Here is a 23,063-nt window from a genome sequence, read left to right as displayed (position 1 = left end):
GCTGTTTTCTCATGAACAGATAGAGGTTTTGCATTTTTGACAAGAATCCTCAGAAGAGATGCACCCTTCTCAGTGCACTGTAGCAAGGGGCGCCTGATGTCAGTGTCTTACTGGTGATGTTAACTTTGATCACTTTTGATTCAGCTAGTATCTGCTGGGTTTTTCCCCTGTAAAGTTACCATTTTTTCCTTTGTAATTAATAAATAACTTGAGGGAGATACTTTGAAACTATATAAATACACTGTTTCTCCTCCAACGTTGGCCGATAATTTCGGTGTCTTTTGGTGGATCTCTCCCACATCAATTGTTACCGTGGTGTTCTAATCTCAATTTCTATTTCCCTCATTTCTTCTGCATTTATTAACTGGAATCCTTCTGTAAGAAAAAGCTGTCTCTTCTGCACATATTTATTTACTCATTTACGTATGTCAGCATGAACTCATGGGTATTTACCTTATTGGATAGGGTAATTATTGGATGGGTATTACCTTATTGGATGGGGTATTTACCTTATTGGATGGGGATGATTATTTATTTTCTTGCTCACATTGCTCCAGCTCTGTCCACTGGGAAGTTGGAAAGTCCAACCAAAACTCCAGCTTTGTCCACTGGGTCATTGGTCCAAAAAGGCAAACTGAGGCTTACAGATGTGAAGTGTATTATTCAAGGAAGTGGCTCAGTGAGAATTCCAGTCTAGGTCTGTTAGACTCCAGGGTTCATGTTCTTTCTGCAGTGTAAGGAATTATTTCAGAATTAGAATGAAATATGGACATGAGTTTCTTTAGTTTCCTCCATCCCATTAAGTAGATGAGGATCTACTTAATGATAAGGCCATTAAAGGAGAGGATCATGGCTTCTGGAAACTCCAGAGCTTGGTGAAAGAAGTTAATAGAAAACCCTGATCTTCAAGCACATTTCTTTACATTCCAACATTGTCAGTCATTCTTCTCAGGTCATCTTCATGGTGAAGCTATTAACAATTTCAGTTCATTATTGAAACTTCCATTGCTTACTTTGTGACCAAATATCATATGGATTTGCCAACTATGAGTGGAATTTTTGAGCCTAAAGTGGTTATTTCAACAGGTCAAGAAATAATAAAGGAAGAACTTAGTAAGTGACATGGCCATTTCAATTCCCAGATTATCTCTTTGGCAATGAACATTTATTTGAAAATGGTATTTCTAAAAGAAACAAAATCAAAGATTTTTTTTTTCTTCTCATTGTCAAGTATTATGTTTTTAAGAAGATGTATAAAACCATAACATTTCTGAAACTACAACTAGAAAATTATGATTAAGTCCAGAGAGGGAAAAAGTTACCACGTCAAAATTTATCCTGTGCACCAAAAGGCTCCTCTGCTTCTTGAAAGCAGACAATAAGAGAACGATGGTGCCCAAGCAACACTCTAGATTTACCATGGTTAAAATGAGGACATAACAGGAAATAAGACCTGCTGAAACTTTCATTTTAGAGTCCTTGTTTATAAATACAGGGTGGCTCTGGTTTATGTTGGAGACATTCCTAAAGGCAGCCATGCTGACACAGAACCTCAGTGCGGTGGGGAGAGGGAGTCCTGTGCTGGTTTCCCTGAAGGGTTTTGGCTTTAAATAGAACAGGACCTAAAACACCTATATGCTAGTTTTACTCAGCAGGCCTGTATCCCGCCCACACTGGAAACAGTCCTCAGGTAGTGGCTCCAGCTTTGCCTATCTTTTCCTGTTTTTCCCTCAAACTGAGTGTGTCCCCTGCTAGAATGCAGTCCCTCTCTCCATTACTGTGGATTCCAAGCCAACTGCAGGGTTTGGGTCTGCTATAAAGGGCAGGCTTTCTGTAGAGACAGTTCAGTTTTTTTTGTTAGTTTTGCTTTGTTTTGTTTTGTTTTTGAGACACAGAGTCTCGCTCTGTTGCCCAGGCTGGAATGCATTGGCATGATCACGGCTCACTACAACCTCTGTCTCCTGGGTTCAAGCTATTCTCCTGCCTCAGGCCTCCCGAGTAGCTGGGAATATAGGGGCCCACCACCACACCCAGCTGATTTTTGTATTTTTAGTAGAGACGGAGTTTCACCATGTTGGCCAGGCTGGTCTCAGACTCCTGACCTCATGATCTGCCCGCCTCGGCCTCCCAAAGTGCTGGGATTACAAGCGTGAGCCACTGCACCCGGCTGAGACAGTTCAATTTTATTTTATTTTATTTTATTTTTTTTGAGACGGAGTCTTGCTCTGTCGCCCAGGCTGGAGTGCAGTGGCGTGATCTCCACTCACTGCAAGCTCCACCTCCCAGGTTCACGCCATTCTCCTGCCTCAGCCTCCTGAGTAACTGGGACTACAGGCACCCACCACCACACCTGGCTAATTTTTTGTGTTTTTAGTAGAGATGGGGTTTCACTGTGTTAGCCAGGGTGGTCTCGATCTCCTGACTTCGTGATTCACCCGCCTCGGCCTCCCAAAGTGCTGGGATTACAGGTGTGAGCCACCACGCCTGGCTGCGACAATTCAATTTTAATACACTTTAAAACAAGGAGATAAGATTCTACAAATCCTGTAAAACTAGCAAAGGCCTTTGATAGAGTAGCCTTGACACACGTGGAACTCAGAGACCCTTTTTGTTATTCCTCCAAAAGCAAATGTTTTGAACTGTGGTGGCTTTTCTCATGTAACTGCAGAGGAAAGATTGGGTGGAAGGGATCAATTTCATAATGTAAAGGTGATCAGATTTTGATAGAACAGAGGTCAGCAAGCTACACCCCTGGGCCAAATCTGGCCCACTGCCTGTGCTGTGACCGAGTTGTGTTGCCCTCCCAAAATTCACGTATTGCAGTCCTAATCCCCAATGTGATAGTATTTGGAGATGGGGCCTTGGGAGATAATTAAGGTTAGATGAGTTCATGAGAACAAGGCCCTGGCCTGATGGGAACAGGGTCTTTATAAAAGAGGGAGATTTACCTGGAGAGAGAGAGAGGGAGAGCTCGCTGTCTGTGCACACACAGAGGAAAGGCCATGTAAGGACACAGAGAGAAGCAGGGCACCACAAGCTAGGAAGAGAGCCTTCACCAGAAACCAAATTTCCTGGAACCTTGATTTTTAACTTGCAGCCTCCCGAACCATGAGAAATTCATTTCTGTTGTTTAAGCCACACAGTCTGTGGTATTTTGGTATGCCAGCCTATGCAGACTAATGAAGTGTATTTCTGTAAATAAAGTTTTAGTGCAACAGCCACACTCATTTGTTTATGTATTGTCTATGGCTGCTTCTATGATACATATCAGAATCCAGATATTAGATTCTGACAGCATTTGGCCTGCAAAGACCAAAATATTTGCTTTCTAACCCTTCACAGAAAAAGTGTGCCCGCCCCTGGAATACAAAGTTACTGTATACACTGTAGGTTTTGAATATGAAAAGCCACCTCAGTGGGATATTAAAGGGTCAAAAGGAAGAAACCCTCTTAGTGTGCAGTAGCCCAGCTAGCAATGTCACCTGCAGGAGTGTCCTGGACTTCTCACCTGGTCCCCCCACGTATGAGCTCAGTTGTGTACAATGAACACATATGCCCTTGACAGTTGAGTCCTTGGAGGGCAGGTACTTAGGGGAAGCCTGTCCTCTAAGGGGGCTGATAGAACAGGTCAGTTGTGACAGTGGGGTAAGAAAGGAAATGAGTGTGATGAAGAAAGAGCCTGGGAAGCAATGAAGAGGAAATGGACTCAGCTCTCCCTCTCCATAGCAATGGATTATCAGAGGGTGTCAGAGGCTTCCCCAAGTCCCAACCACAGAACGGGAGCCAGGTTGTAATGTATAATGAAATCTTTGCTGTTAGAAAAAAATACCTCTTGGATAAATTAAAACTTGCATTTATAGTCTGGATGTGCTCTCTCCCTCCCCAGTGCAATAATTTGGAAGTTTAGGTGACCTGTGTTAGAACCACCTGTAGGTCCTTCTGGGATTCTGTATATTTAAGGAATACCCAAGTAATTCTTCTGCAAGGAATGAATGCCTGGAAAGCACCCCTTGAACATTTCTTCCCTGGTGGAGTTCTAACACTGTGCCTACCTGGGGACTGAGTGAACCTTCACTAAGGGACTGCCTTTAGTGAAGTACGTGGCAAAGAACTTTGATGAAGTGCTGTTTCCAAAAGGATGGCACCGCATCAGTGACTTGGTACACTAAAGAGTTTTTGTACCTGTCTGCTGCCAGACAGGTCAACCTTCAGGCTTCTGGGTCAGAATGCTGGCCTGGGAACCATGTTCTAACTCTCAGTAATGTGGAATTCCAAAGCTGAGACCACTGCTGCGCCAGACTTATTTCTAGCAAGGTTGTTGCAGGTGTTTTTTATTCAGCCCACTCAAGCTGTGGTGACCCAGCTGTGTGTTAGGAGCAAGCAGAAAGAGCTGGATTCAAACAAAGAGAAAACACCATCTTTCTTCTTTCCCCTGTGTAATCAATAATTCAGCCCTCTAAAGCAAGCAGATGCCTGATGAAGTGCTTGCTGCAAGGAAGAAGACAGGGGCCATTCAGCATCCACATCAACTTCTAAAACTTCTTTTTTCTCCCTCCTTCTCTGCCTCACCTCTTGGCTTGCCTCTGGTCTTCTTCCACCTAAATGCAAAATTACTGCATCTGCTAAGAAGTGGCTCAAATATAGTCCAAGAGGAACAAGGATAGAGTGTTTAAAGCTGTGGGGGAAAGTGGAGTCAGTAATTTTAAATGTCAGCTAATCAGTCTTTACTGACATTACCATCCCCTCTGAATTAAGTGACATGGTGTATGTGAATTCAATCAGCAACTACTTGTATGAATGAAGGGCATGAGTCAGAAAGTGCTCCATGAACCAACCCACATCATGGATCTGACTCACTTGCTAGAGGCTTCATATAATTCATGGCTTTAAAAAATATGTGCGTATGTGTATATATATATGTATTTTATATATACATATACACACACACACATATGTATTTTACTTCACATTGTCAAATTGATCTTAAATGGTATGGAAACAATCATCTACTTGAAGTTTTCTATGACATTTATCAAATTATTAAATATAATGGACATTTGCTGAACATTTACCAAGTTCCAAGCATTATTCTAAGTGTTAGGGATAAAAAGACTTTCTAGTGACTGATGTTTGGGGAGTTACTAACAGCAGAGTTTAGACAATGGGAAAATAGTAGAGTTTTGACAACAATCTGAACTAAGAATTTCTTTCATGAAACTTCTCTGGTAATAGTTAAGGTACCATATTGTGTGTGGACAAGGCTCTTAAAAGCCAATCCAGTCAAAATGTATATCATTTCTGACATGGAAAGTCATTTTCAACAAAATGATTAGAAGGAGCATGACATGTGAAAACATAAGTCTTTGTCTGAGTCTGCAATTACCTTCATTAAAAAAATTATGAAAGTGGCATTGCAGTTAACTCTTGGGAAAGGTAAGAGTACAAGATTGCGAGATTGTTGTAAAAAAGAATTAGAACAGTTGATGAAATTCTGGTTCTTAGACTTAATGGAGGATTTACAAGTGTTCCTTTTATGACTGTGCTTCATAACTCACATACATGTTATCAAATAATACATAACAAAAGAACCCCCCCAGGGGCTTTACTTCTATTAGTCCATTTAACATGGAAGGATAATTTCTAATGTTTGTAAAACGGGGAGAACACACAATGGCACAGAAGTATTTTTGTGGCATCGGTTTGGGTGCATTTCAATCCAAATTTATATTTAATTCCAGCGTGTAGGGTACAGAGAATCCAGTCAGTTTTTCTTTATTTCCATATCTACCTTTTCAGCAGAACTCCTGAGAGTGCAAATTCCTTTATATTCTGATTTCTTGGGTCCCAGGGAATAGGTACAATGGCTACAGTGGAATGAACTGCCTGGGAAGTAACCTCAGTATTTTGTTTATCCTTTCCTTCATTCCTTGGCATGCCCATCATTCACATCCAAATAAATAAGGCAGATTAATATGAATGACTTCCTCAGGGAGAACAATTTGTGGTATTTTTAAAGCAAGCATGCATAGCCACCCATCTCAATCCAAGAGCCCCCAGGAGGCCATCACCTCTCTAAAGACTTAAAGAGGATTAAAGTTTAAACGCTGGGTGGCTTGATTAATTTGGTGATAGTGGGTGGTGTGTTCCACGGGCACACTCCTGGTCTGCGGATTAGAGCCGTGAGAAATGACTTGGTCTTGGCAGGACACATCTCTGTGCCTCTGCAGGGTGGAGTGGCTGGGAGCTGGTCCAAGCTGGGATTATCCGAGCCACATTTGATGGACAGCCCTTCATCTACCAGTTGAGCCTTCTAGCTCTGGGTCTGCGTCTGCGTTAACTAAGATCAGAGCCTCTCACAGTTCTGCCTTTGTCAACCGAGGCCTGGAGGTGAATTGTAGCTTTATGTAACTTCCGTTACCCAGGTGACACCAATGTAGGAATAAAATCCTACTCAAAACCAGTCAGAAAAGCACCTCCAGACCCCCTTCAAATAACCCTCTTTCCTTCTGTCATCTTCCCCTTTTCCTCCCTTCATTTACTCATTCATTCCTTTGGTAAATACTTGTGTCGTTATGTGCCAGGCACTGAGATTCTAATTGCTGGAGCTTAAGTTCTATTAATAAAGACAGATTAGTAAAATCTGTAGTGTATTAGAAGCGATTAAGAGAAAAATCATGCAGGGAAGAAGGGCAGGAAGCATCTCAGCTCTTTGGGGAAGTCTCCAAATGGTGTCCCTCCCCTGTTCTTGGTCATGACCTTCTCCTACCCTAACCCGGCAGTGGTGGTTTCTGAGGCCAGCCATGAGGGTTCAGGGAAACCAGGCCCATGTCCAGCTAGAACCCACTCATCCCTTCCTGCCCATGTTGCTGCTGCAGTTGTGCTGAACCGTGGTGTTCTTTGCCAAACCTGTCTCATGTTTCAGAGATGCCTCATCGTGTTGTGGACCCCTGTCAAACTACCACCCAAGGGACCACACTGTTTGGTGCATTGCCTCTGGACCTCTTGCCATGATATGACTTAGAGATGGCAACTCACGCACTTAGATGTGTGCACACACATCCCCCTGCAGACACACCACTGGAGCATGCATTATATTGCTTTGTGGTTTCTTTCTTACATAAATGGTATACTTAACTATCATTCTGGAACTGTCATTGAGAACCTTCCAGATCAGAATAGAGCTCTGTACTTTTCTTTAACTGCTGCTTAACATGTATAGTATAAATGTACCTTTCCCCTATTAAGGATGTGAAAGTGTGTTTTGTTTTGAAGGTACATGGTGAGGAATGGGACTGTTGTATTTGTGCATTTTGAATTATAGATCCTTCTGACTGCCCTTGTGCCAGTCTCTGCTCCCACCAGCAGTCCATGACAAGGCCTTTATTTTCCTCACAGCTCCTCCTCCCTCAGGCCCAGACCTGAGCTCATGGGGTCCTGGTTAAAGGAAAAGCAGAGAGAACCACAGGCACAAGTACCCCTGCCCCGTGACCCTGAGACTTGAGCTTTGGGGCAGCTCTTGGTGGCTCTTTTCTTGAGAGTGGTCATTCCCTAGAGCCCTCTGGTGGACACAGCTAGGAAGGACCTTGTGCTACACAGAGAAAGAAGCCATTTGAGGATGGTTCATTGCGGGTGTTTATTTACGTCATTTTAAAAATGATTCTTTATTCTCGTGGTTCTGATTTTAAATGGTAAGAAAGGGTCAAAAGTTTTTTTCCCACTCCTATCCTGTGGCCACCTAGAATCTCACACCAGAGACAACTAATATTATCTCTTTTTTTGTGTATTTTTCCATAAATTTTTATGCATATGCATGCAAAATATGTGTGTTTAATTTTTATTTTCCCCAATGGATGCATGTTATAACATGGCAGGCAGTGTAGTATAATAGTTAAGAGTACAGATTATAAATCCAGATCTCCTGGGCTTAAATCCCAGCTCCACAACATATTACCTGAATGGCCCCTAAGCAAATTACCTACCTTATTTTTGCCTCAGTTTCCCCACTTGCAAAATGAGGATTACTGCTAGAGTTACTACAAAGATTAAATGAATTAATATTCATACAGCTCTTAAAACGCCTCTGAAGCATAGTAAGAAGCATAAACTCATTTTTGTTGTTGTTGTTGTTGTTTTAAATGAAGGAGGAGGAAGGGAGGGAGAGAAAAGGAAGGAGGGAACTTCCAGACATACTTTGCTTTGTTTTTAACTCAGTATCATCTTCTATGGCTTTGTGGAATTGCATTGTGCAGATAAGACACTGGAAGTTTACCAGTTCCCTGGTGATGGATAGAGTGATGGTCTATTCTTTTGCCGTGACACTCTACTCTACCATGAATAACCTTGTATATAGTTGTTTTGTATGTATGTATGTGAGTATGTCTGTAGGGTACATACATAAAAGCGGAATTACTAGGTCACGGAGTACATGCATTTGCAATGTTGATAGCTATTGCCACATTGCCTACCTGGAAATTATACCTATTTACTCTCCTAAACAACAATGGTGGGAAAGGACCTTTTTATAAGATTCATGAACACAGTGTTTATAATAAACATTTAAATCTCTGCCCAAGTGATAAATAATAGTGGCATCTCAGTGTAGTTTTAATTTGCATTCTTCTTATGATACGAGAAAGTATCTTTTTATGTGTTTCAAAGCTCTGTTGCTTTTCCTGTGAACTGTCTGTTCATTTGCTTTCCCTATTTTTCTAATGAGTTATTTATTCCTTACTGATTTATTATTTATCCCTTATAGATTTCTAGGACCTTTTTACATATTAAGGAAATCTGCTTTGTGATTTGAGTTACAATTATTTTTTCCAATGTTTCGCTTGTCTTTTTATCTTACGTATAGGGATTTTATTAGGCAGAGTTTGTGTGTGTGTGTGTGTAGTCTAATTTTTCAATATTTTCTGTAATGGCTTCTGGGTGTTATGTCATAGAATAGCCTTTACAACTCTTACATTAAAAAAATCTCCCAAGGTTCCAAAGTGTCGTTTAGTACTTTTATAGGGTTTTTTTCCCCCAACATTTAAATCTTAGATCTACTTGGAATTTATCTTAAGCATGTGAATGGTGGAACTGTTCAGGAGTTCTAAGTCCTCACTGGGCCCTCCCCACCTGGCAACATTCCTTATTTCCTTCCAGTGTGAGTCTTTATTCTACACCCCTCTACTCCTTGGTGCCTTCAACTCTCTCCTGTGGCTTTCTTCACTGGTTGCACCAGTGCAGGCAGCCATTCGTGCCTAAACCCCAGGGCCATTTTCTTAAAGCTACCTAGCAGCCTGTGTGGTATTCAATCACATGTTCCTTCCAGGGCAGCTCTCAGCATTCCCCAAAACCATTCCCGTTTGTCCCTGCACCTCCGTTCCCATCACCAGCCTGCCTGCTGAAGTGCCTACAATGAACCTGGAAAGCTTTTCTTTCTTTATGGGAGAGGTGGCTTATTTCCACTTATTTGCAGACTCCAAACATCAGCCTTTCCAAATATCAGTCCCTCTGCCCCAGCCTCACCACTCAACCCCATCCCATGCCTCTCAAAGGAGGTACCGTGTTATCTCCATCATGTGACTTTTCATCAGAAGGGTGAGTAAAATGCCTTTCTGTTTTCTGAAAGCCCTCTTTAATCTCAAATTTCCCCATTTCTATTAGCACAACACCTCTTACCTGCTTCCTCTGCCACTGCCCAGTTTAGAACTAGCACACTTTTTCTTCTTGAATGTCTCCAAAGCCAGCTCCTCCATACCCCGACACCAGCCAGTTGCCTGTCACTTACCTTGATGCCTAGGTCCACATTTCCTTTCATCTGGTTAGAAACCTCTGTAATCACATCCAATCTCACCCAAAGCATCTCTCGTGCCAGTTTCCAGACTTACTTAGATTTTAACCAAGGGAGGCTCATAGAAGCCCACAGCTACCCTAAGCCTCATGACCCTCATGCCTCCTCAGGGTGCCTGGCCTGGAGCGGCCAGCCTGGCAATGGATACACCTATCTGGCATCAGACACCTTTCTCCTTCCTCCCTCTTGGAGCTTCTAGTAAATGCCCCTTTCCTTATGGAGCTGTCAACCTTCCCCTTCAGAAAGCCTCATTGTGGTGCCCTCAGTTCCTGAACCACCAACTTGAGAGCTTGTACCTCTCCCCAACTTTCCTTATGAAGATAAATTGTTCCTGACTAACGACGTGAGGGTCTCAGCAGCTGTAAAGATTATGGCTCTGTTAGTCCAGCTCTTCATAAAGACATGCACTATTTATCCAACTAACTTACCTCATCACTGATCCTTAACCCTGCAAAGTTCGCCTTAAAAATAAGCTCCCAGCCATGTCACTAAATAAAAATGCAAATTGCAGAATAGTATATAGGATGTGATACTGTTAAAAATGTGTGCAAACACACAGACTTTATTTATTTCTCCATGAGCATATATGTAAATGTACAGAAACCAGCCTGGAAGAAGGCATGCCACAATGATGACAGCATCTGCCTCTAGGGGAACACAGTGGAGGGCCTGGAACCAGCAGGGGTACTCAATGTCCATTTTCACCTTACTGACTGAACTTTTTTACAGACAAAAACATATTCAGTAAATATTTTTTTTAAAGTTTAAAAATTCACTTAAAAAAAGTTCATTGTAGTGGAAGTGGCAAATAAATGCCAGTTAGTATTTTTCACACTTAGGAATAAAAAGAAAAGAATGATTTCCTAAAAAGGGCCATGGATGGCAAATGTAGAGACTATGGGAAATCTATAAATGGGCAATTCCCTGAAGTGTATTCCTTAGAAATCAAACAGTGCCTCCCACACATAGATACAGGCATCCTCTGTACCTCAGCTTTATCTTACCAGAGCAGCCACCTTCCAGGATTTTGTAATAGTCTTAGAAAATCAATCCTTACAAACATGCAGTTAGAGGGGAAAAAATGACATAAAATTGCATGTTTTAAGGTAAATCTAAAGTACTTCCTTACCTCCCACTTGGAAGTATTAGGCAGTTTCATTCTTTACTGTTTCTATAGCACCCAAAGTGGCAATTCTCAAGGAGGGAGCCAAAACCAAAACCACACTTGCCCACATACCTGCAGGAAATGAGTGGGTAAGGAGCCCTGGCTCCTGGTGGGATGCTATATCCCTCAGCTGTGCAAGGCAGCAAACAGGATTAAGACCTGTTAATTCTAAGCTTTAGTATTAAATACTATCTGTCGTCCAAAAAAATAATTCATTGATATAAAATAGCCACATACGTCAGGGCGCCGTGGCTCACGCTGCAATCCCAGCACTTTGGGAGGCTGAGGCGGGTGGATCACGAGGTCAGGAGATCGAGACCATCCTGGCTAACACGGTGAAACCCTGTCTCTACTAAAAATACAAAAAATTAGCCAGGTGTGGTGGTGGATGCCTGTAGTCCCAGCTACTCGGGAGGCTGGCATGAACCCAGGAGGCGGAGGCAGAGCTTGCAGTGAGCCCAGATGGTGCCACTGCACTCCAGCCTTCCAGCCTGGGTGACAGAGCGAGACTCCGTCTCAAAAAAAAAAAGCCACATACGTACACAACAAAAGTTATCTTCAGAGTAAACCCCCTCCCCCTAAAAAGTCCCCACCATTTCTGTGGTTAATTGGCAATCGAATTTACTGCTATACAGTAACACCGTCTTGCATGGACCCAGAATACTGGGTTCAAATCCCAGCTGCTCCACTTCCTGTTCGTGTGACCTTGGGCAAGTTACTAAATCTCTCTAGCCCTGAGGCTTCACATCTGTAAAATGGGGGTGATCATGAGGGCCTCCCTTGTAGAGTTGCTTGGGGTAGTGAAGAAGCTGACACGCTACTGAATAGTGCCTGGGAGACAGGGAAGCCCTTAAATAAGTTTAGCTAGTATTATTTGTATTGAATAAACTTCCACCTTTATGATTAAGACACCCTAATTTGATGACTATACTACAGCTTGACAGGACACACATGCTCCTTGGGACAGGCCCCCTAGTCTTCTTGGGAAGCTCCTTTTTGCATCCAGTGTGTGTCATTGAGTGCTAGCTGTGTGGTGCTGACTTGGCTTGGCAGATGGCCATGTGTCCTGAGGGCAGAGCGCCCCTCCTTAGAACAAGACAGGGGCCGGGCGCGGTGGCTCAAGTCTGTAAACCCAGCACTTTGGGAGGCCGAGGCGGGCAGATCACGAGGTCAGGAGATCCAGACCATCCTGGCTAACACGGTGAAACCCCGTCTCTACTAAAAATACAAAAATTAGCCGGGCGTAGTGGCGGGTGCCTGTAGTCCCAGATAGATACTTAGGAGGCAGGAGAATGGCATGAACCCGGGAGGTGGAGCTTGCAGTGAGCTGAGATCATGCCACTGCACTCTAGCCTGGGTGACAGAGCAAGACTCCGTCTCAAAAAAAAAAAAAAAAAAAGAAAGACTGTGAGGGACACATGGTCAGCCAGGTGCCCCTTCACTAAATCCCGTGGAAAACTCAGGACCCCTTCAATAGGTATATACTTATTTCCCTTTGGGATTTGGTCTGTCTTCAAAGAACTCCAGGATTTCATAAACACATAGTTGAGAGCCATCCCTCTGTGGCCGCTTATAAAGCAATAACAGAGATAAGCTCTAGAAGCACTGCTTGTGATCCTCACTGACATGAGACAGTTTGAACCAAAAAAAAAGTAAATAAAAAGCTGTGTCTTGTACACAGTGTGAACTCTGACTGACTTAAAATGTAAGTCTGTTTAACAGCTCTTTATTCACAGGTATTGGCATCTGAAATAGTGCCTGTATCTCACCATCTATCTTGGTGTTTTGAGTATCAATGAGACAATCTGAAGCACTTCCCTGATCTCACCCAGTCTCTGGGCTGTGGGAGGAGTAAGAAAGAACTGTCTGTCTGGATTTGGGCTGAGAGGGACAGCTATCCTTTTGCCGGTGCACGTTAACTCAGCTCCTTTGGGTCTGTGTTACAGGGATCATGTACCGCAAGTCCTGTGCATCATCAGCGGCCTGTCTCATCGCTTCTGCCGGGTACCAGTCCTTCTGCTCCCCAGGGAAACTGAACTCAGTTTGCATTAGCTGCTGCAACACCCCTCTTTGTAACGGGCCAAGGCCCAAGAAAAGGGGAAGTTCTGCCTCGGCCCTCAGGCCAGGGCTCCCCACCACCATCCTGCTCCTCAAATTAGCCCTCTTCTCGGCACACTGCTGAAGCTGAAGGAGATGCCACGCCCTCCTGCATTGTTCTTCCAGCCCTCGCCCCCACCCCCCCACCTCCCTGAGTTTCTTCTGGGTGTCCTTTTATTCTGGGTAGGGAGCGGGAGTCCGTGTTCTCTTTTGTTCCTGTGCAAATAATTGAAAGAGCTCAGTGTAAAGCATTCTGAATAAATTCAGTCTTACTGAATTTTCAGTATGTACTTGAAGGAAGGAGGTGGAGTGAAAGTTCACCCCCATGTCTGTGTAACCAGAGTCAAGGCCAGGCTGGCAGAGTCAGTCCTTAGAAGTCACTGAGGTGGGCATCTGCCTTTTATAAAGCCTCCAGTGTCCATTCCATCCCTGATGGGGGCATAGTTTATTATTTTGAGACTGCAGAGTGAGGGTGACAGTTTCTTGGGGCTGGAGGGCCAGTTCCCACTCAAGGCTCCCTCGCTTGACATTCAAACTTCATGCTCCTGAAAACCATTCTCTGCAGCAGAATTGGCTGGTTTCGCGCCTGAGTTGGACTCTAGTGACTCGAGACTCAATGGCTGGGACTTTGACTGGGGCTCGGCCTCGCTCTGAAAAGTGCTTAAGAAAACCTTGTTAGTTCTCCTTGCAGAGGACTGGCGCCGGGACGCGAAGAGCAGCGGGCGCTGCACAAAGCGGGCGCTGTCGGTGGTGGAGTGCGCGTGGACGCGCAGGCGCTTCTCGTGGTTGGCGTGCTGCAGCGACAGGCGGCAGCACAGCACCTGCACGAACACCCGCCGAAACTGCTGCGAGGACACCGTGTACAGGAGCGGGTTGATGACCGAGCTGAGGTAGAAAAACGTCTCCGAGAAGGGGAGGAGGATCATGTACGCCCGGAAGTAGGACCTCGTCCAGTCGTGCTTGGGTTTGGCCGCAGCCATGATCCTCCGAATCTGGTTGGGCATCCAGCATACGGCCAATGTCACAACGATCAGCCCTGGGCAGACGCGAGCAGGAGGGAGAGACAGAAAAGAGAGAAACACAGTAAATAAATAAATAAAACCATAAAATATTTAGCCCCTCTGTTCTGTGCTTACTGGCCAGGAAACGGTACCAATTTTTCAGTGTTGGACTTGACAGCTTCTTTTGCCACAAGCGAGAGAATTTAACACTGTTTCCAACCCGGGGGAGTTGGCTGTGTTAAAGAAAGACCATTAAATGCTTTAGACAGTGTATTTATACCGGTTGATGTCTGTTAATTTTAAAAAAATGTTTTTATTGGTGTGTGTTTGCATATCCAGAAAGCAGTTTATGTTATCCATAAATCTGGTCTTGTCTTTTTGTTTTAAAGAAAAAGATGTATACATACAGTATAGCTGCATTAGATAAAGCAGTGTTTGTATTTTAAAGGATGTCTGCACAAAGAAGACCTAGTGATATTTTTAAATCAAATGGAAGTAGTGTCCCTTTGGCAGCAAAGCAGCATATTTAATGACACTGGTTTTGCATTCAGTTTCAGGGGAAGCAAAATCAGGAATAGCCTGTCACCAAGAATGTTTTTTGGACATAAACATGTTGCATTCAGTTTCAGGGGAAGCAAAATCAGGAATAGCCTGTCAGTCACCAAGAATGTTTTTTGGACATATACATGCTAGGTATGCACACCTATAATCATGATGCTCATATCTGCAACAGCACATGTGTTTCTTTTCAGACACTTTTAGATCCCTCATGTGGGGAAAAAGAATTATTCAGAGATGGCAAATAATAAAAAACTTCCTTCTAGTTCAGCCAGTAACATATTCCCTCCCTTTGCAGCACTGAGCTGTGCTGTCAACAGCCCAGAAGCAATCAGGCCCTAGAGAAGAGACCACTCAAAGGCCCTTCTGTAGATCAAATGTTTACTGCATGTACATTTGTTTGCATGCCCACATATTTGTATTCCAACTTAAGTAACCACCATCAGTTCTGCAATTCTGACAGAGATAAAGATGCTACATAGACCACAAACAACTGAAATCACAGGTATCATGAGAGTTTAGTTACAGTGACAAAAGCAAAAAAGAAAAAAGGAAGATCAGGGGATCTGTGAAGCATTTGCTCTCTCTTTTCGTAAGGAGCCAAGACACCCAGAGTAAATTCCCCTGTAGAGAGCTGCTATGTTAAAGCAGGATTTGCATTTTCAGAAATGCTTGCTTCGTCTCCTACATTTCAATCGTAGTAAGAAACATTTATTCACGTTTTCAATCCTCTGATTTTCTAGAAACCCTAGGGAAGTGACAGTTGGCAGTGAATGCTTCCCGCCTATGACCCATGGTAAATATTCTATTAATAAATGGGGGCCAGACATGGTGGTGCATGCCTGATATCTCAGCACTTTGGGAGGCCAAGGCAGAAGGATCACTTAAGCCTAGAAATTTGAGACCCACCCTAGGCAACATAGCGAGACCCCGTCACTACAACCAAATAGAAAAACTTAGCCAGGCATGGTGGTACATACACACCTGTGGTCTCAGACACTTGGTGGGGCTGAGGTGGGAGGATCACTTGAGCCCGAGAGGTCAAGGCTACAGTGAGACACGAATGTGCCACTGCACTCCAGCCTGGCTGACAGAGTGAAACTGTCTCGATAAACAAATAAATGCTCCAGGAAAAAACAGCCACATTCACACATCCAGAATTGAGCCTCCTGTATGCACTGGCCTGAGTATTCCTTGCCCGCTGTTGTTGGAGGGGACCCTAGCTGTGTTCAAATCCTCCACAAATCCATATGTGAGCAAGGAAGGCCTTGGAAACTCTTCTCCTTTGTTAATTTCCACAGGTTTCTCCTGTCAACTCCCAGCCTAAAACTTTGAAATATAAACCAATTTGTTTATTTTTTCCTTTGAGTTTGCTATCCTGAGAACATCCAGTAAATCTAAAACTAAAATAAGTGAACTAACATACTGATCTGATCAAAGAATGGTTAAAAAAAATACCACCTTAATTCAAGAGTTTATTCTGAATCACCTAGTTACAGATGCTGGATAGGAACAACAACAACAACAAAAATTTTCTGATTTAAAAAAAATACATAAGAAATCCAAGACACTTTTTCCACTTCTTTGAGGAGTGTACAGGTGCTCCCAGCCACCTGTGCTATTCCAAATTCATCTTAAGTTCCTGCTCCTTGTTTGCCTCTCATCCAGCTCTGACTGAGAGGCTCATCTCATTAATTGTAAAAGAACTAGGAAAAAGACCATACCTGAGGAAGCCACATATTTTCACAAAGTTTTACATTTTTTTTTCTCTTTCCTGTCACTGAATTTCAGAGAACATATACAACCATCTTCATCTGAGGAGTTATTGCCCAGAATATGGAAATTGCACGGTTTTAGATGTGAACTGTGCTACACCGTGGGAGGTTGTACTTCAGGCGGTGAGAATCTAGAAAGGCGATGAGAAACACCTTGTACTAACCATGAGCTGAACATAGCACAGCTTTTAAAGCCAACAGACAAAGGCAATGAGAAGATAAGGCAGGCTTGTGAAACAAGGGGAGAGAATGATAACATTGCTTTTCTTCTGTCCTGTCTTTGCTCCTCATTCTCTTGATCTCTTGTTTACATGACCCTTACTCTTCTGACAGCTTCCCACATGCACTGGCCTGGTGTCAATTGTCCTTCACTGATCATCCCATCAAAAGCAGCAGAGTTCAGTAAAAAGCAAGACCCAGCCTCCAGGTACAAGGCAAAGGGCAGGGGTAGATAAAGAGTTGTGGTGTGGTTTGTAGCCAGGATAAAATTCCTGCTCTGAAGTCAAAAATAAGTGGGAAGAAGCTCAGTGTGAACAAGTAACAAAACCAACTCAGAGTCACAATGATGAGGCAAAGAAGGGGAAGTTCAGTTTTCTGGGTGTAAAAGTAGGTAGACGTAATAGCAAGGACAAACTTGTAGAACAAGAGAGACAAAGACCTGAATTAGAAATGGAGAGATTTTCATGTTGTGCACCAGATGGGTGTTTTGAAATAACCTACAATAATGCAGAATATTTATTACTGAGTTTTTCCTATGCCAGTTTCTGTGCTAAGCACTCTGCTAATTTCCCATGCATTTCTCACTCCTGACAACAACCTGGAGAGCTTTGACCTGGTGAGGTGAAAATAGTTATTCTCTTAATTTAACAAATGAGGAAGTGCAGGCTCAGAGAAAGTTAGTTACCCAAGTGCAATAGCTAGGACACATCTTTGCCAGACTCCAAAATCCATACTGTGTATTTTTTTTCTCAAAACACAATATTGTTTGCTATTCGTACTTTCAGTTTGAAAAATACAGAAACACAAGCAAGAAAGTAAACACCATAATTCCACCATGTAAAATGGATATAGCACAGTGCTGTCCACTGGAAATACAGAATGTGAGCCATATATGTAGTTTTAAATTTTCTAGCAGCCACATTCAAAGAGAAAAAGATATGGGTGAAAACAATTTTAATACTGCTATTTAATCCGAGACACTCCCAAAATAATTATTTCACATGTAATTTCAACATGCAATCAATATAAAAATTATTGATGAAATACCTTACATTTTTTAATACTAAGTCATTGAAACCCAGTATAGCTTTTACTCTTACAGTACGCCTCAGTTGGGAACAGATATATGTGGCTAGTGTCTACAGTAATGGACAGCACCCACTAAAAGAATCCTTCCTAGCCCCTCCCCAGAGCAGCAAGGCTCCCCCTCTTCCAATTCCCCCAACTGTCCCTTTAACAACCACATTCCGAGAGTTATATCAAACCAAGGAAGCCCCAAGGAACTTCCCACATAGCCTGTATTTATTACACTACAATGCAACCAATGCTGAATTAAATCTCTGAGCATGCATTCTCAGCTATAGTGAGGAACAGGGTTAGCCAGTCTTTTCCTAGAAAGCCTTCCATATAAGAGAACTCTAAATCATTTAAAACTTATATAATCCTGAGAACACAAGGATGTATTTTGCATTTCTCATTCTAAACTTTGCCTAGCTGTCCTAGAATAATGCAGATCATGCCAACTACTTGGCAGGGCTGTTGGGATAAACTTCCCCTGCCTCAACTGGAGGTGGGGAAATTGGCAGGCGCTTTTCTTCCTGTGTTTTGAAAGATACTTTTGCTCTAGGAAAATGGAGCATTAGGCATACAGGTACAGCCAATGACAAACATGAGACATGTACCAGTGAGCACGGTAATGGAGGTGAGCCTCTCAGGGGAAGAAAACCAAATTTGACCCCTTGTAAAATGTGTCATTTTATAAGGACAAGTAATTGCTCATTTTTACATTAAAAAAAGTTTGTTGTTCTAGATGATACACTGTTGAGAATAAATACTGCATCCCAAGGTAACTTTCTATTCTGGCTGTTTGCGATTGGTTCTACTCTAGCCCAGCTACCCTGTGGCTAAGACAAAGCTTTAAAGTCTTATTCATGCCCTAATAGAGTGTATTAAAGATTTGACTAAATGCATGTTTGGCTGCAATCAGTTTGGATTTGTATATCACATCTGGAAAAAATCTATAATTCTTTGGTCTGTGTGGTGTAATGTGCAGCCCACAGTTAAATAACTTTAGTGTGAACTTGAATGAAGATCAATGAACTGAACCCACTCATGTAAAGCAGGTAAAGTGTTTTAACTGAATTACTGATAGATCTGTATTATACTCCAGACAGCCTTGCACTCTGGGCTATGAAATACCTTCTTATCTGGTTTTCCACATAAAGTACTTTCATTTTTCCTCCTTGATCACTACACTAAAATGACAAGAGCCATTAGATGATGACACAGATTCATTCTTGGCAGAGTCACGTTGTTTAAAAAACAGAAGTAATACAGATGTCTAACAACACCCTGCACTGAAGCCTGATATTTCAACAGCATTAGAGGCAGCCTGCTTGGTTTCATCTTAAGGAGTGCATTAAGCTCTGCAGCCTGGGATGTGGTGGCATTGATATATCTGATACCATGCTCTTTTTTCTCCCCTCTAACCTTTAAAGTCAAAGTAACTACTAGTGTGTTCCCCAGAATTCCATCTTAGAGTCATTAGAGATCAGGAGAGCAAGAGGAGACCTTGAGACCAGCCTTGTAACTCCCTTGTCTTACACATGAGCAAACTGAGGTTAAGTGATTTGCCCAAGATCTCCTGGGGCCAGGGTGGTCATACTACTTAGAACACTGGATTCTACCCTCGATTGCCAAGCAAGCCCATTATTTTTTTTAACTGTAAGTTTAGGGCTTTTTTCCAGCTTTAGACTCAAGTGCTGACCATTGACAGCATGAGATGCAGCAAGTGGCATGTCTATACAACACTTTTTGTATGCACTGTCTTACTTCAGTTTTAGAAGCAGGTCCTCCAAGAACAGGCATTTGGCAAAACTCTGGAGAACATGTTTCCTGCCCAAAAGAAGGTAAAATCTCAGCCCAAGGGAGCCAAAGAAGATTAAAACAAAATATTTCTTCAGGTCATGACTTGGTGACCTAGCCTACAATGACTCCATCTGTCTATCTATCATCTCTCTTCCATCCATTCATCCATCCATCCATCTTACATAAGTACCTACTAAAAATGGATACTTAGCTCGTATTAAGCACAAAATATCTGGAAAGTTGATCACCATCCAAGCAAAGATATTTTGTGTAATTTAAATAAATTCCAAATATTACCTTTTCTACCTACTGTTGGAGTCCCATTTTACGGAATCATTGAAGCCTTGAGGGTGCAGGGGTATGTTGACGATGATTTAGGATTTCTGTGATTATTATGTCTGCTCTGTCCTACTCCTGCCTGTTCTTGCCTCTGTTTTTCAATTTCTCTCTAATCCTGACCATAGTGAGCAAGGGTTAGACATCTCCACCTCCCCACCAGCCGCCAGCCCCCAGCCCCCTTTTATCCCCCCATTCAAGTTCTCTGTACTTTGCTTATTTACTTGGCAATTGCTTCTTGATGGCTGGGGCCTATTAAGGATCCTGTCCTAGGTACTGATGATACAAAGCTGAGCTGGGGACAAGGTGGCCCCAGCCTGGTTTTCTAAGGGCTAGGAGAATGGTCTGAGCTGAACAGCACTGCAGCAACAAGAAGAGCTGGATGAACATTCCCACAGGCAAGAACATTCACGCAGAAAGTTAAGGAGAGTAAGAGTCAGCCTGGAAAAGGGCAGCACCAGCAGAGACACAGCATGAGCAGAGGATGGAAAAACACAAAGGCAGCTTACCTTCTGTGAGCTGCAAGGCTCAGCATGGTTGCAACAAAGGGGTGGGTGGGGACAGTGGGAAACCAGCATGGTTAGAGAGCACTCCATCAGGCTTTGTGGACGATAAATTAACTTGCATGTAGTAGGGTGAGGAGCATTTGCTTGTCAACTGACATTTAAATAGCAATTGCTAGTGGAAAGTAAGCATATGGTTAGTTGAATGAAGAGCCAGAAAGAGACAAATACATCCAATAAAAGATTTTAGCACTCTCTCAATTTATATGTTAGTGTTTGCAATCTGCTTCTGCAAGCCAGCTGAGATGTTGATCTCACTCACTGACCTTGTCTGACCTGAGGCATCCAAATCAGCACCAACCTTTGTTTAGTCTTTAACTGCTGAGACAGAGTTCTCAAAGGAGGCTTCCCTGGAACAGCAGCATCAGCTCCACCTGGGAACTTCTTAGACATGCAAATTCTCAGGCTTCAACCCAGATCTCCTGAATCAGAGACTCTGAGGGTGAGACCTTCGATCTGGAGTTAACAAGCCCTCAGTTGACTCTGCTGCTCACACAAGTTGCAGAACACTGGTCTAAGAGAAGCATAAATTGAGGTGGAGCCCCTGGCTCAGTGGACACTGGTAGGGACCCTAGCACTGTCACTGAAGCCTTTAAAGCATCACGTTTTCATCAGTGTCTACAGTCAAAACAGACGGTAGCTACAAACTCCCTCCCTCTGGTTCCACTCCTAGACAACCATCCTGCCAGTCCCACTTATTTCCACACACAGCCCTTCCTCATCCTGTCTTCTTTCTTCTCCTGTCCTTTCTCCCTCTGCTTCCTTTTCCCTCCCCTTTCCTCTTATTTTTCCCCACCTTTCGTTTTTTGCTTCCATTTCTCCTCTTTCTGTACATGTTTCTCCAGTATGTAAAGCAATGGCATCTCTTTTCTCTTCTACTTTTTCCCTCTTGCTCCCTACCCATCTTTGTTCAAGATCACCACAAATCAAGCCATGTGCAACCATTCCCAGCCCACACCTCTCCCTTCCCATTATTTATTCGGATCATCTTGTGAAGGCAATTGGGTCAGCTTCAAGCCAGTTCCTTAACAGCTAACAGGGAGATGGCAGAGAGGGCAGTCTCCACCCTTGCTGAGTTTGTCAATGGAAGGCAGAGAGGCATTGGGAGTGGCATGGATGGGATGCAGTTGACCATGGACTGACTGCATCTTCCCTGAGAGCTAAATCCAGGTACCATGTCCTCTGACATGGTCTAAGTCCAAGCTAGGACTTTCTTGGAAACTTTGCAATCACTTTTCTAGTGACCTGCAGCTCGGAGGTCTTTGTTTATGCAGATCTTCCTTCTTGCCCTTTTTCCTACTGAGGAATTTCTTTTAGGAGAAGACAGAAGAACTGTTGGGATTTGGTTTTCAGAAAGGTGCACGCCACAACTTCAAAATGATGTAAATGCCACAGATGGCTGCCTCTGTCCATGAAGACAGATGGTTTGATGTCTCATCCTTGTTCCAGCTGTTTAATGGAGCCCAGGAAAGAACTCTCTCCCCAGTGCAACTCCATCCACCACGTTGAGGCCAGAGGCCTCTGAAATGTGCCACAGAAGCCAGATTCCAAATGGGCTGCAATTTGCTAAGCATTACAGCTATTTCATTCTGCTCTACAAGCTTCAGTACAAGAAGAAAAACTATCAATCACTACCATAACAAACACGTATTTCTAAAATAGACCCTCCTGTCTGGAAGCTGTAGGACAGACACTTGTACTCAAAGTAAATGGTGTTTAGGGTCATCATTGTGGTTTAGTGCTCCTGTACCTTTATGATGCTTGATAAATGATCAACTGGAATCTGCTAAATAAATATTTTTCTATGTATATCTCAACCATAAGTAGCTGTGTGGCTTTCTATGCAATCTATTCTCAATCCACTGATAGTAAGTCCTAAAATGTGGTGCAGCTACATAAACCTGTAGCTATCTCTCAGCCTGGCAGATGAAGCCAAATGCTACTTCTCTAGTAACACACAGCACAGGAGTGGGTGGTGGTAATGAGGAGCATGATGTCCTCCAAGCCCATCAGGGAAGCTGCAGAGCATATAATGAAGAAGCTTGCAGCTGGGGCAACCAAAACAGCAAGTCAATGCATACCACACGGGCTCTAGCCATGCCACTTATAAACACTGATTAACAGCTGAAAGGCTGCAATGTTAATAGAATTCAGCTCCCTATAAATAGTAGAGAATTAAAACTCTAGAATGCTGGCACTGAAAAGACCTCAGAGTTTAGTCTACTGATGAGCTAGCAGAATCCCCAGAGAAGTGGAATGAGGAGCCCAAATTCACACAGCCCATGAGTCCATATGTGGGGCTTCCCAGGCAAGTGCTGTTTGCACTGGCCCAGCTCCCTTTAGAGCCTGGTAAAATCATGCAGCCCTCAGATGAAGCCAGCCAGTGCACTCAGCCAAGCCTCTCCTGCATGGGCATTTCAGGAGTGTGGAGACAAACAAGCATGCCTACAGACCCTGCTTCCCCACTGTCTCCTTTCCTGAGGTCCCTGAGTGGGCTCCCAGGCCCTGGGAGGACCAGCCCCCAAAGCCTGTGACTAAGGCAGATGAGTGGCTAGCCAGGGCCTGGCCTTCCAACCTAGCCTGGGGAGGCCCAGCATGGGTGGAGCACAGAGCTAAGAGCTTCCTCCATCGGAGTCTTTTACA

At 43.4% G+C, this 23,063-nt stretch overlaps 2 protein-coding genes across 3 annotated transcripts in view; one reads left to right on the top strand and one right to left on the bottom strand.

The window, feature by feature from the left end:
* LYPD1 (LY6/PLAUR domain containing 1) overlaps positions 1-16,190 on the top strand; it is a 32,965-nt gene extending 16,775 nt beyond the window's left edge. Inside the window, exon 3 of one of the 2 annotated variants that reach the window (XM_063647380.1) lies at positions 12,950-16,190. In XM_063647380.1, coding sequence (XP_063503450.1) covers positions 12,950-13,185 — 236 coding nt within the window. In that variant the 3' untranslated portion in view covers positions 13,186-16,190. The remainder of the gene's footprint in view (positions 1-12,949) is intronic. The other variant, XM_054478827.2, reaches the window with a different exon arrangement.
* The window catches only part of GPR39 (G protein-coupled receptor 39), a 243,034-nt gene continuing 230,339 nt past the window's right edge, over positions 10,369-23,063 (bottom strand). Inside the window, exon 2 of the mRNA XM_054478826.2 lies at positions 10,369-14,136. Coding sequence (XP_054334801.1) covers positions 13,631-14,136 — 506 coding nt within the window. The 3' untranslated portion in view covers positions 10,369-13,630. The remainder of the gene's footprint in view (positions 14,137-23,063) is intronic.

The sequence above is a fragment of the Pongo pygmaeus genome, chromosome 11 (genome assembly GCF_028885625.2).
Source record: "Pongo pygmaeus isolate AG05252 chromosome 11, NHGRI_mPonPyg2-v2.0_pri, whole genome shotgun sequence".
NCBI lineage: Eukaryota > Metazoa > Chordata > Mammalia > Primates > Hominidae > Pongo > Pongo pygmaeus.
This window is presented reverse-complemented; position numbering and strand designations above follow the sequence as displayed.